The sequence below is a fragment of the Ovis canadensis genome, chromosome 5 (genome assembly GCF_042477335.2).
Source record: "Ovis canadensis isolate MfBH-ARS-UI-01 breed Bighorn chromosome 5, ARS-UI_OviCan_v2, whole genome shotgun sequence".
NCBI classification, from domain to species: Eukaryota; Metazoa; Chordata; class Mammalia; order Artiodactyla; family Bovidae; genus Ovis; species Ovis canadensis.
This window is the reverse complement of record NC_091249.1, coordinates 93,358,160-93,371,648: the sequence shown is the minus strand read 5'-3', so window position 1 is coordinate 93,371,648 and position 13,489 is coordinate 93,358,160. Positions and strand designations below refer to the sequence as shown.

The following is a 13,489-nucleotide window of genomic DNA, read 5'->3' as shown; positions in this document are numbered from 1 at the left end:
AAAAAACTCCAGAAGGGCAGGAATTTTGGTCTAATTTCTTAAAGTATGAACAATGCTTTTAATAGGCATTCAATAAAAATTAGTTGAAATAATAAATCAAAGTCATATTTAATAAAAATAAGGAATTATGCATGTTCATGTATAGACCTATACATCAAAAAATTCTTAAGAATCTGAAAGGGGGACTTTTACCTTCTACACAACTATGTTTTAATCTTTTTTTTTTTGCAGTAGGTATTTAATACCTTTAGAAAAAATTATAAAATACTCTCTACAAATCTGTAATATAAAATATATTACTTTCAACATAACTTTTTGTAAAAACAAGGTATAAATGAAGAATTAAGTCTTTTCTCTTCTACTGAGAATTTCATCTTTTGACCGCCCAGCTCCGTTCCCCAGGAAACCTGATAAAGATGAAATGCCAATGTGTTATGAGGTAGCATTGCATATGGCGGAAATGACCTGAAATCAGGAAATTGCATCCAGACTAGGAGAGGAATTACCTGATTCTAGAATTTTGGCCTTCCTTCAGTACACTGACTCTTTGAACTTGGTATGTCCTTTGGAGAAATTCCAGCAAGAGCTGAGGTTTCCTGTAGGGTAGATCCTGCATCCACCTGCTTTCTTTGCAGCTGAGTTGTCACTAGAGGATGCCGGGAAGTTCAGCACCCAGTGGCTCTATGGACTGCTGCAAAGACAGAGAGGACTCCTCCCACTAAAAGAAACGGTGCTGTGCCAGCAAACTGGATTTTCTGTCCTATGTGATTCTAGGTGAATTGGATGCCAAGAATGGCTTATGATAGTTTCATGACTTAGTCTTGTCTTTAGTTGAGCATAATTTGATGATTCCTTGGCACTGGCCAAGACACCATGAGATTAAAAAGGATGGGGGGAAAATGCCAATAAGACACTGATGCCTAAGAGGGAGCTGGGGAGGTTGGTCCAAGGGCGAAAGCTTTGCAACAGGATAAAAACGGATCTTAACAGAAGCTGGACTGGCAAGAATGAGGGGTGCAGACCAAATCAGACACTTGGCTGAGGAAGCGTGAACTAGACAAATAATGGAGTCAACCTACTAAGACCTTGTCAATAATGTTCTGATATTTTAATTCTGGGCATTAATTTTTAGAAGTGCTAGCCTTCCTTAGGAGATTTATCCACACATTTTATAAAACTGCAAGGAAAATCATGGCCACCTTTTGAGGGAAGGAAGAAGGAAGATGACTCAGTCATTAACTTGTTACACTCCATGAATACGTCAAAAATAACACATTACTAAAATGGTCATAACTACAAAAAGCAACTGCAGTTACGCCTCTGATAAGTGTAAGAACAGTGAACGCTTTCCTCTGCTTCTTCCAGTTGTTTATCAATAACTACCTAGCTTTCACTAGCCTTTAAGTCAAACTTGCACCTTTATCCAAATCTCAACTCAGTTACATTTGCGGACATATGGCTAACATGTATAAAACATTTACCTTTAATGTCGACTACATCTTTTGCATAAAATTCTGTAACCTCTTGGAAAGCATGGCTGTATTCAAAATACACATTCTTCATCCTTTCTACTCGAATTCTGTCATCCCGCACACTGAAAGAAAAAAAACGAAAATTTAAAAAATAATTATACATAATCTTGAACTATCTATATTCAGGCCCTGACCTGATGAAAATAAATACTCATTCATTATTCTTCCCCAAGATGAAAAAAAAAAAAAAGATCTAAGGTTTCCCTGTCAAAAGTCTACATTTCATAAAATACTATTACTTTAACTACTGGTATTTTATATCACCTCCTCATAATGAGCACTCTAAACATACTATTATCAAGAACTTATTAAAATTACGGTCAGTTACTTTAATAAACAAGAAAGAGAAAAAACGGAAAAGCAATCAATTGCATTATTTGTTTAAACCCACTAACAAGAGAACACACCACTGAGTATTTCTTTCCTCGAAAAGGCATCCTTGTCTGGTTGGCTCTGTGCTAAGTCCATTTCTTCTCCCAGAGCCTCCCCAGTCAAATTCAGTAAATTCCTCTTAGGTCAACTCCTACTCTTTACTTATGTGGTTCTACATGTCTTTAAAAATATGCATGTATGTATGTATATATGCTCACCTGAGTAAATGAACAAAGTCATCAAATCACCATCCATGCTGATAGTACACTGTCTCATCCGTTTCCGATTTTGCTTGACTCCCCCTTCCCCTCCCTCTTCTCCTTTCCTAATCACCTCACTCCCAAGCCATGGTAACAGCCTAGGAGGAATCCCTTCTCATTTTTTTCATGATAATATGGTCATACACAAGTATGTCATACACATATATACCACACATACACTGTTTCATAAAAATGGAGCGGCTTTATACTAACTTTCCTGTATCTTGTTTTCTCTGCTAAGTAATAACTCTTGGAATTCCCTCCATATAAACTGACCTAGATACAACTCATTCTTTCTAATGGCTAAAAAAATTTCTGATAGTATGTAAAAGCCATAATTTATGCAACCATTTCTTTACTATTGTACATTCACTTGATGTTAATGTTTTGCCATGTTACTTTAGAATATTTTTATCTGAAACAATTATACATACAGATGTATCCTGCATACGTCCCTCTTCAGTCATATTAATCTACCATTTTTAGAAGTAAATGCTACCATCAACTTGGTGTATCTCACGATGTATGTTTTTATATTTTACAACATATTTTAGCATCTTTACACAATACACTGTATTGTTTCATGTTTTAAATCTTATATAAGCAATACTTTATTATACATACACTTCTACAACTTGCTTTTGCACTCAGTACTATATTTCCAAGATTTGTACATAAAGCTAGACATGCTTCTTTTTATATTTTCAATTATTTCTTATATTTGAGTAGACTTTTAAGATTTGTCATTCAAATTTAATTAATCCGAATTTATTTGGGGGGATGGTGTGAAGTTGAAAATACACTTTTATTTTCCATATGATCATCAATTAATGACCAAGCACCATTTATAAAACATTCCATCTTTTACTACTGACTTAATAATGCTGCCTCCACATTTCTATATATGTGTTGGCACTGTTTCTAGCTTTTATCCTATTCTACTGATCTTTTTGTCTATCTCTGTATCAGGGCCATACTATTGTAATTTCCATGGCTTGGTATCAATATCTGTGGCAAGGCCCCACCTTGTTTTTCAAGACTGTCTTCACTACTCCTGGGCTTTTGATTTTCTTTAAAATTTTAGGTTCATTTTGTCAAGTTTCACAAAAATCTTATTGGGCTTTTGACTGGATTGCAATGAACTAATTTAGAGAGAAATGATATCTTAACAAATTAAGAGAGCCTACTGTTAAAGATGGCATAAGATCTCTACTTATTTATGTCTTTTATATCTAACAATATTGTTCCATTATTTTCTCCATATTATATGTATCTTTGGTTGAGCTCACTCTTAGATTAATAATACTATGAAGGGAATCTTTTCTTCTATTATATTTACTAAAAGCTTATCACTGGTGTATATGAACCCAAATTCTTATATGTAGCAACTATGCTAAACACTTTTTTCTTATATTGTCTGTGTATATATTAATATCACCCACAAGAGGAAATTTTCTATTTTTCATTTCTTTTTCCTATCTCATTATACTACTAGCTAAGACCTTCAGGGTTACGTTGAACAATGGTAATGCCAACAGGCATCCTTAGTTTCTTACTGAAGCTAATGGGAATGCTTCCAAAGTTTCAACTCTTAAGTATGATATTTGCTGTGGGTTTTGGAGTAAATGACTTGTTAGCCGAAGGTTTGGTAAAACGATTACTGAATCTTACCTCATATTCTTTTTACAGGTGTTAAAATGATCATATGGTTTCCTCTCACTTAACCTCATATTATTCTTATTTTCTAATGCTGAATGAACCCTGCATTCCTGGAATATATTATACTTGTAATGATGCTCTGTATTGCTTAAATAAAGTTATAAACTTGATTTCTTAGTTTTTTTCCCCCAGAATGTCTGTGCCAGCATACCTAGCTCCAAAGGCTTTTTCTGTTCTACTATAAACCTAGACAGGCATCAGCTGCTTCAGAAAGAAATCTTAAAGGGAGGATTTTCCCCCATCTGTGGTGCTGAAGAGGATTTTTCCACCTTAATCCAATGGAGAGAGTATCAGACTAACTATTGCAAATCTCTTGTCAATTTTTATCTTCCTATAGACACCCTTAATACCTGAATTTTTAGAAGCCTGCTGCAAAGTTATTTAGCCACTCAAAGAGCAATGAGTGACCTTACATGAGTCCCACAATGTTTCTGTACAAGTTCCTAGAGTGAACACACGAGGCAGCTGGTAACTCAATTACTGTTCTAATTAACATTTTGTTCGAGAAGCAGATAAGAATTTAGAAACCCATTAAATCTGATAAAAAATGACTTGTCAGTTATCCTTGAGGCTTTCCATGGAAGCATTACAAGAGTGTTAAATTCAGCATTTTGCAATCTGTATGTTAAATATCCTCCTACATTTTCCCCCCCCACAAACTGGTTGGAGTTATATGTGAAATCTCTAATCTGTGGTTTCCTAGATTTTTTTCTTTTTATGGCAAAATCAAATCACTGTATCTTCGAAACAAAAGCCTTCCTGAAACACTGTATACATAAAGAGTAATATCCAGCCAGAGAATTTTGTCAAACTGGATATTAGTAAAATTTCTATATTCAACAGAGAACAGTCGATCTTGGTTTCTTCAAACTGCAGCCTGCACCCAGGAAAGACCTGGGTGGGAAACACCAGCAACAAACTTAAAAGCACAGGTGCTACACCCCAAATGTGTTCAATCTGAATTCAGCAGGAAGCTGGGGGAGAGAGGGTATTTTCAGCAGCGTTTTGGGGGTGATCCACAGGCAATGTGCAGACCACAAACACTCATCTATATGAAAAATATTAGTGACTATCACAGGACTGAGTACAAAGTGGAAATGTAAATCTTCTCCAAAGGCAGTCCATGTTTTAGCTGCTCTGTTAGAGGTGGGCAGTCAGTATCTATTCACCAAAAAAAACCAGTATGGAAGTCAACTATAGTCAAGTAATTGACACAGAACTTTAAAAATGATTTTAAAAAAACAGAAACAAAAAAACATCTTCCCTCCCTCTTAAGAGGCTGTTTGTGACCAGGGGTTGAAGCCTCCTGAATGGAAAAGAGGCCGCAGAAGCTATGTTCCTCCAGGGACCTGGGGAGGCAACCACCCCTCTGGGCTGGATGTGAGGACTAATGTCAACATGCGACAAGTCTCAGTCATTACATGGGGTAGGCAAAGCTGGACTGTCTTAAGTTTCCAATTTTAAAAATTCCTTTTTGTATATTACATGCCTGTCAGTTGCCAAATATACTGTATTTGAAAAGTTAAGCGGTGATAAGACTCTCAACAAGCGCGGACTCTATACTAAAAAAGAGGGGGAGCTTTAGACCAAGGAACTTTTAAAGTCAACTTGGATGTAAAACTGGTAATTTTCTGGTGTTGAGTAACAGACTACCTACAAAGGTTTTGATAATGTAAATGTGACCAAATGTCAGCTTACCAATTTTATGATCTATGCTGACTTTGGAAACTACCATTTTTATATATTAAAAAAGCCTTGTTAAAGGCTGATAATCTACTCTAGGAAAACTCAAGGCCTCCTCTGACAGTGTATTTACTGATAATAACGTACAGACTGAGTTCCAAGTTTGCTGAGTGATTAAATTCTGTCCTCTGGAAACAGAATGCAATAGAGGTTGAGATTAAATAAAACAGACCATGTAACATAGTTACGATGTCTCCATATTAGGATGAAATTCATTAATTTTATCACTGCTCATAATAGGGAACTATCATCATTTTCTTAAAAGACAGAGGGCATAATGCCAAATTATAAAGACAACCACTAGAACAAAAAGATCAGAATAACCCCAGAAAAAAAGCAAGGAAAACATACCACACAGTGAAAGATTCTTTGAAAGATATTAAAAAAAGAAAATTAAATACAGGCAAGCTAATATCACATATATCTGCCATGACAACAAATGTGAGTTAAACTCACCTATTTAAAGAAAATTAATCTCAGACTGGATTACAAGATAGAAAAACTTTCTAACACCACCAATAGGAACAAAATTTTAAATAATTCAGAAAGGGTAGAAATGGATAGATGGGGAAAACTGCCCAGATGGATATATTAGGCTAATACAAATTTTTTAAAAAAGCATGGGACAAGATTTTGCTATCAGACAAGGTAAAATTCAGGAACAAAAGCATTATAACAAGACAAAGAAAACTACTTAAAGATAAAAAGGACAGGATAGAAGAAACGCTTTTCATTCCATATTCTTTTAAGAATTTTAAATTTCTGAACCATTAGAATATACTACTTATTAAAAATTTAGTTGTTTATTAAGAAGAGAGAAAAAAAGGAAACTGGATTTACACAGGAGCTCTCAGAAGACGTCTGTCCATCTCCCCGGACTTGAACCTGGACGGCTAGGAGCTCAGGAGACAGAGTGGCTGCCGCCATCCTGCTACCTTGCGGAACACGAGCTGTTGGCCAGCACCAGAGTGGGAGACAAAGGACAGCTCGTAAGCCCAGCCATGCCTAATTCCAGCCTACCTTCAAGCTTTTCACTGATGTGAACCAAGATGCTCATTTTCTACTTTTTAAAAATTCAGCAAGAACTCAGTAGAAAGTATAGGGTTTTAGAAAAGTCAAAAAGGAGTCTTTCACTGTCCAGAGAAGGAGGCAGACACAATCTCACAGAGAACGTCTTAAAGATGGCAACAAATGGAAGTGAGAAAAACCCAGTCTGATTTCAGGTGGTGAGCCTGCTTCAGCCCCAGCTGAGAGGGAGACAGAGGATAAGTCAGAGATTCTAGAGACCACGACGACCCCCCTTCCCCACCATGCAGAGCGAGAAGGACCCTTGCCAAGTTACTGCTGGGGGCTAGGAAGTAAAAGCAGGTTTAGGGCCAAGCCCCTGCAGGATTAGAAAGAGCTGAGGTAAACAAACACTAGGATGTGGCCCCAGAGGACAGCCCAGCTGGGGAGCAAGGGGAAGGACTGAGAATTTCCTCACTCACTGTGTAAACCCCATGGGGCCTGAGGCGGAGAGAAGGCCTAAGGTCCAGGGAGTAACCAAGGCTGGCAGCTGCGCTTGCTGTTCAAAAGACTAAGATAGGAGATCTTACTTTAAGGGAAGACATCTACACTAGCTAAAGTCATGTCTTTCCAAGAAAATCTTCTGGTTTTTACTTTTTCTTTTACAGTAGTATTTACTTTAAGGGGGGGGGGGGGGCAGGCAACAGGCCATCAAAAAATTGCTAATCTGTCTGGAAATTGCTAACCTGAAGGAAAGCACTTCTATCTGCAATGAGATTAGGAAAATAAAGAGAATTAGAGTGATCAAAGTTGGGGAGCCAGTGGGAAGGGGAAGATGAAGGGAGAGGAAAAGGGGGCAGAAAGTCCAGGGGCCTAGAGGTGTCATTTCTGTCTACAGTCATAACTAGCTCTTCTTCCCTGACCCTGGAAATCTTCCCCAAGGATGAACTCCCATGGAACAGTATTTTAGAACCTCCTTAATCTTTCAGTCTATCCCAATCATGAATCTTTTTACCACCCATCTCCACATACCACAGCCGCAGGCCTCTGCACACATTCTAACTTAACAAGCCAGCCAGGACTCACCTCCTCTAAGCAGCTTTCCCAGAAGAATAACCACACGCCAGGATGACCTGTGCTTTCTACCGGACCCGCGGGACTGTGGTTTGTAAAGTAATACCTTCAGAAATAGGTTTGTAAAGTAATACCTTCAGAAATAAAGTTACTTTGTTTGAAGCCCACATGCTTTTTGTCAAGAACTTTACTGCCAGAGAGAGAAATACAAACCGTAATATGCATTACAAAGGAATGAAAATTTCATGGAATATTAACCAAAATAATGTCAACTGTGCTATAAAACATTACTCCTTTTGAAATCCAGAAGCAGCAGAGGTGAAGGAAGGGAATGGTTGCTTCTCTGTGTGTTTTTCCTGAGAAGCTGTATAATGGAGTGGTTCCGAGCCTGTGCTTCAGAACCAGGAAGTCTGGGTCAAATCCCAGTTCTGCCACGTACTAGTGCAATAACCTAGACTTAATAGCCTTAGGCCTCAGTTTCCTGGAAATCTGTATTAAAAGAACAGTAGCTCCCTCATAGGGTTTGTGAAGATTAACTCAGTCAATAAATATAAAGCCCTTAGAATAGGTACCTAATACCTACTGTTAGCTATTGCTATTATTATTAATATTCTCACTGCTACTTAAGAATGAAAGATAGCAGTAGTCATGTGCTCAAGGGGAAAAAAGAGAGCTTTAAAAACAGATGGAATTGGGCAGGACAGACGCAAAGGAAAGAACACGTCAGCAATGAGAAATATTCTCAGTAGCTCCCAAGATGTGTTTCTAACGGCACCTTTTTCATTCCAGGGATGAAGCTGAGGAAAAGCTAAGGTAGGATTTCAGAGAACTACTGCCACTCTCCAAAATAGACACAAACCATTTTCATTCAACAGGGAGAAACAAAAGAAGTCACTTGAAGCGTCACTTAAACACCAGTCTTCAGAGTAAAGTGAGCCAGAAAGAGAAAAATAAATATTGTATATTAATGCATGTATGTGGAGGCCAGAACAATGGTACAGATGAACCCATTTGCAAGGCAGGAACAGAGATGCAGACATAGAGAAGAGACACAGGACAGGCAGGGGATGGGATGAACTGGGAGACTGGGATTGACATATATACACACCACCATGTGTAAAATAGATAGCCAGTGGGAATCTGCTATTCAGCACAGGGGGCTTAGCTGGGTGTTCTGTGGTGACCTAGATGAGGTGGGATGAGAAGTGGGAGTGGGAAGGAGAGCCAAGGAGGAGGATATATGTATATACATGTAGTTGATTCACTTCATTGTACAGCAGAAACTAACAACACTGTAAAGCAACTATATCCCAATAAATCAATTTTTTTTTATTTTAAAAATGAGAAAACAAAAGATACAGATTAATTTTAAAGTTAAGCATTAGAAAATTTAACAAAAGCTGCTCAACTCTAAAACTGATAACCTCGATATATACACTGCTGCTGCTGCTGCTGCTAAGTCGCTTCAGTCGTGTCCGACTCTGTGCAGCCCCATAGACGGCAGCCCACCAGGCTCCCCCATTCCTGGGATTTTCCAGGCAAGAACACTGGAGTGGGTTGCCATTTCCTTCTCCAATACATGAAAGTGAAAAGTGAAAAGTGAAAGTGAAGTCGCTCAGTCGTGTCCGACTCTTCACGACCCCATGGACTGCAGCCCACCAGGCTCCTCTGTCCACAGGATTTTCCAGGCAAGAGTACTGGAGTAGGGTGCCATCACCTTCTCCGATATACACACACTATATATAAAATAGATAACTAATCAGGACCTACTGTACAGCACAGAGTACTCTAATCAACACTCTATAATGACCTATATGGAAAAAGAATCTGAAAAAGAGTGGAATATATGTGCATATTTAAATGATTTCAGGCTTCCCAGGTGGCTATGCCAAAACCTTTGACTGTGTGGATCACAATAAACTGTAGAAAATTCTGAAAGAGATGGGAATACCAGACCACCTAACCTGCCTCGAGAAACCTATATGCAGGTCGGGAAGCAACAGTTAGAACTGGACATGGAACAACAGACTGCTTCCAAATAGGAAAAGGAGTACATCAAGGCCGTATATTGTCACCTGCTTATTTAACTTATAGGCAGAGTACATCATGAGAAACGCTGGGCTGGAGAAAGCACAAGCTGGAATCAAGATGGCCAGGAGAAATATCAATTACCTCAGATATGCAGATGACACCACCCTTATGGCAGAAAGTGAAGAGGAACTCAAAAGCCTCTTGATGAAAATGAAAGTGGAGAGTGAAAAAGTTGGCTTAAAGCTCAACACTCAGAAAACGAAGATCTTGGCATCCGGTCCCATCACTTCATGGCAAATAGATGGAGAAACAGTGGAAAAAGAGTGGCTTACTTTATTTTTCTGGGCTGCAAAATCACTGCAGATGGTGACTGCAGCCATGAAATTAAAAGATGCTTACTCCTTGGAAGGAAAGTTATGACCAACCTAGACAGCATATTAAAAAGCAGACATTACTTTGTCAACAAAGGTCCATCTTGTCAAGGCTATAGTTTTTCCAGTGGTCATGTATAGATGTGAAAGTTGGAGTATAAAGAAAGCTGAGCACCGAAGAATTGATGCTTTTGAACTGTGGTGTTGAGAGAAGACTTTTGAGAGTCCCTTGGACTGCAAGGAGATCCAACCAGTTCATTCTGAAGGAGATAAGTCCTGGGTGTTCACTGGAAGGACTGATGTTGAAGCTGAAACTCCAATACTTTGGCCACCTGATGCAAAGAGCTGACTGACTGGAAAAGATCCTGATGCTGGGAAAGATTGGGGGCAGGAGGAGAAGGGGACGACAGAGGATGAGATGGTTGGATGGCATCACCGACTCAATGGACATGGGTTTGGGTGGACTCTAGGAGTTGGTGATGGACAGGAAGGCCTGGAGTGCTGCAGTCCATGGGGTCACAAAGAGTCAGACATGACTGAGCAACTCAACTGAACTGAGGTGGCACAGTGGTAAGGAAACCACCTGCCAATTTAGGAGACACAAGAGACATGGATCCAGGCTGGGTTGGGAAGATCCCCTAGAGTCAAAAATGGCAACCTACTCCAGTATTCTTCCCTGGGAAATCTCATGGACAAAGGAGCCTGGCGGGCTACAGTCCATGGGGTTGCAAAGAGTCGGACATGACTGAGTACCTACACTCACACACATATATGCTTATCTTTTCCAATATTCTTCTCCATCACGGTGTATTACAGGATACTGAATATAGTTCCCTGTGCTATACAGTAGGACCTTGTTGTTTATCTATTTTATATATAGCAGTTTGCATCCATTAATCCCAAACTTCTAATTTATCCCTCTTCCACTCCCACCCTTTAGTAAACATAAATTTGTTTTCTGCATCTGTGAGTCTTTCTCTGTTTTTAAATAAGTTTATTTATACAACATTTTAGATTCCACATATAATGAGCAAGAGGGTGAGATGGTTAGACAGCATCAACAACTCAATGGACATGAACTTGAGCAGACTCCAGGAGATAGTGAGGGCTTCCCAGGTGGCGCTTGTGGTAAAGAATCCACCTGCCAATGCAGGAGATGAAAGAGATGTGAGTTTGATCCTTGAATCAGGAAGATCCCTTGGAGAAGGAAATGTCAACCCACTCCAGTATTCTTACCTCAGAAATCCCATGGACATGGGAGCCTGGCGGGCTACAGTCCACGGGGGTCATAAAGAGACAGACATGACTGAGTGATCGAGCAGACACATACACCAGGAGATAGTGAGGGACAGGGAGTCCGGCATGCTGCAGTCCATGGAGGTGCAGAACTGGACACAACTTAGCAACTGCACAGCCATACAAGTGGCATCGTATGGTGTCTGTTTTTCTCTGTCTGACTGACTTTACTTACGGTGATAATCTCTGATAATCTAGGTCCATTTGTGTTGCTATAAATAACATTATTTCATTCTTTTTTATGGCTGAGTAATATTCCACTCTGTATATGTACCAAATCTTTATTCATTCACCTGTTGATAGACATTTAGTGGTGTTTCCATGTCTTGGCTACTGTAAATAGTGATGCTAAAAACAAAAGCATGTATCTTTCCAAATGAGAGTTTTCTCTAGATGTATGCCCAGGAATGGGACTGCTAGATCTTACCGCAATTCTATTCTTAGCTTTTTAAGGAATCTCCATACTGTTTTCCATAGTGGCTGCACCAATTTACATTCCCACCAATACGGTAGGAGGGCAACCCTCTTTTTTCTTTAACAAGCAAAAGAAGCATATGAAAACATCATTGGTGATCAAAAAAGAAAAAGTAAGTTAAAACCAAAAATGAGACACGACTTCACACTCACTATAATGGCTAAAGTTAGAAACAATGTCAACACCAAAGACTGGCAAAGATATAGGGCAACTATAATTCTCATATCCAGCTGATGACAGCATTAATTGGGTAACTAAGTGTTTGGTTGGGCTTCCCTGGTGGTCCGGTGGTTAGGAATCCACCTGCCAACACAGGGGACACAGATTTGATCCCTGGACCAGGAAGATTCCACATGCTGCAAGGCAACTAAGCCTATGCTCCAGAGCCCACGGTCCATAAGAGAAGCCTGGCAACAAGAAGCCTGTGCGCCACAACGAGCAAGTAGCTCTTGCTCTCTGCAGCTGGAGAAAACTCATGCACACCAACAAAGACCCAGTGCAGCCAAAAATAAATAAAATTAAAAGTTTGGCTATGTTTCTTATACAGTTAAATATATACTTACCAACACAGCCCAGCGATTCCATTCCTAGGTATTAGCCCAAAATGAAAATATATGTCCATAAGAAGACTAGAATATCAATGTGCTCAGCAGCTTTACTGCAAATAGGCAAACACTCAAATGTTCAACAAGTGAATGGATAAACAAATTCTGTGGAAATACCACTGAACAATAAAAAGGAACAAACTACTGACACACTCCTAGGTATTACGCTATAAGGGGCTGCACACAAAACAATGCATACTGTAATGAGCCCATCTATGTGAAACTCTGTAACAGTCTAACCAGATCAGTATTTGTCTGGAATAGGAAGAGGAGGTAGGGAGAAGAATGCAAAGAGGCACAGCGAACTTTCTGAAAAGAGGGAAATGCTCTATATCTTAGTTGGGGCAGTGGTTACATTGATGTATATATTTCTTCAAAATTGATTTGACTTATACACTTAAATTGTGTAAACTGTATTGCATGTAAATTATACTCAATTAAAGCTGATTAAAAATTAAAGTTTTGATATTTGCCATTATAATTTATAGCTGAAAATATTCTATTAAGAAATCTGAACATTGGCCTTAGGAAGCATCACTACGAACAAAGCTAGTAGAGGCCATGGAATTCCAGTTGAGCTATTTCAAATCCTAAAAGATGATGCTGTGAAAGCGCTGCACTCAATATGCCAACAAATTTGGAAAATTCAGCAGTGGCCGCAGGACTGGAAAAGGTCAGTTTTCATTCCAATCCCAAGGAAATGCAATGCCTAAGAATGCTCAAACTAACGTACAACTGCACTCATCTCACATGCTAGTAAAGTAATGCTCAAAATTCTCCAAGCCAGGCTTCCAGCAATATGTGAACCGTGAACTTCCAGATGTTCAAGCTGGTTTTAGCAAAGGCAGAGGAACCAGAGATCAAATTGCCAATATCCACTGGATCATCGAAAAAGCAAGAGAGTTCCAGAAAAACATCTACTTCTGCTTTATTGACTATGCCAAAGCCTTTGACTGTGTGGATCACAATCAACTGTGGAAAATTCTGAAAGAGATGGGAATACCAA

At 39.1% G+C, this 13,489-nt stretch overlaps 1 protein-coding gene across 2 annotated transcripts in view; it reads right to left on the bottom strand.

Annotated features, from left to right (window-relative positions):
* The window catches only part of MSH3 (mutS homolog 3), a 194,903-nt gene that overhangs the window by 143,063 nt on the left and 38,351 nt on the right, over positions 1 to 13,489 (bottom strand). For both annotated transcript variants that reach the window (XM_069590046.1, XM_069590045.1), the window contains exon 9: positions 1,482 to 1,594. In XM_069590046.1, coding sequence (XP_069446147.1) covers positions 1,482 to 1,594 — 113 coding nt within the window. The remainder of the gene's footprint in view (positions 1 to 1,481; positions 1,595 to 13,489) is intronic.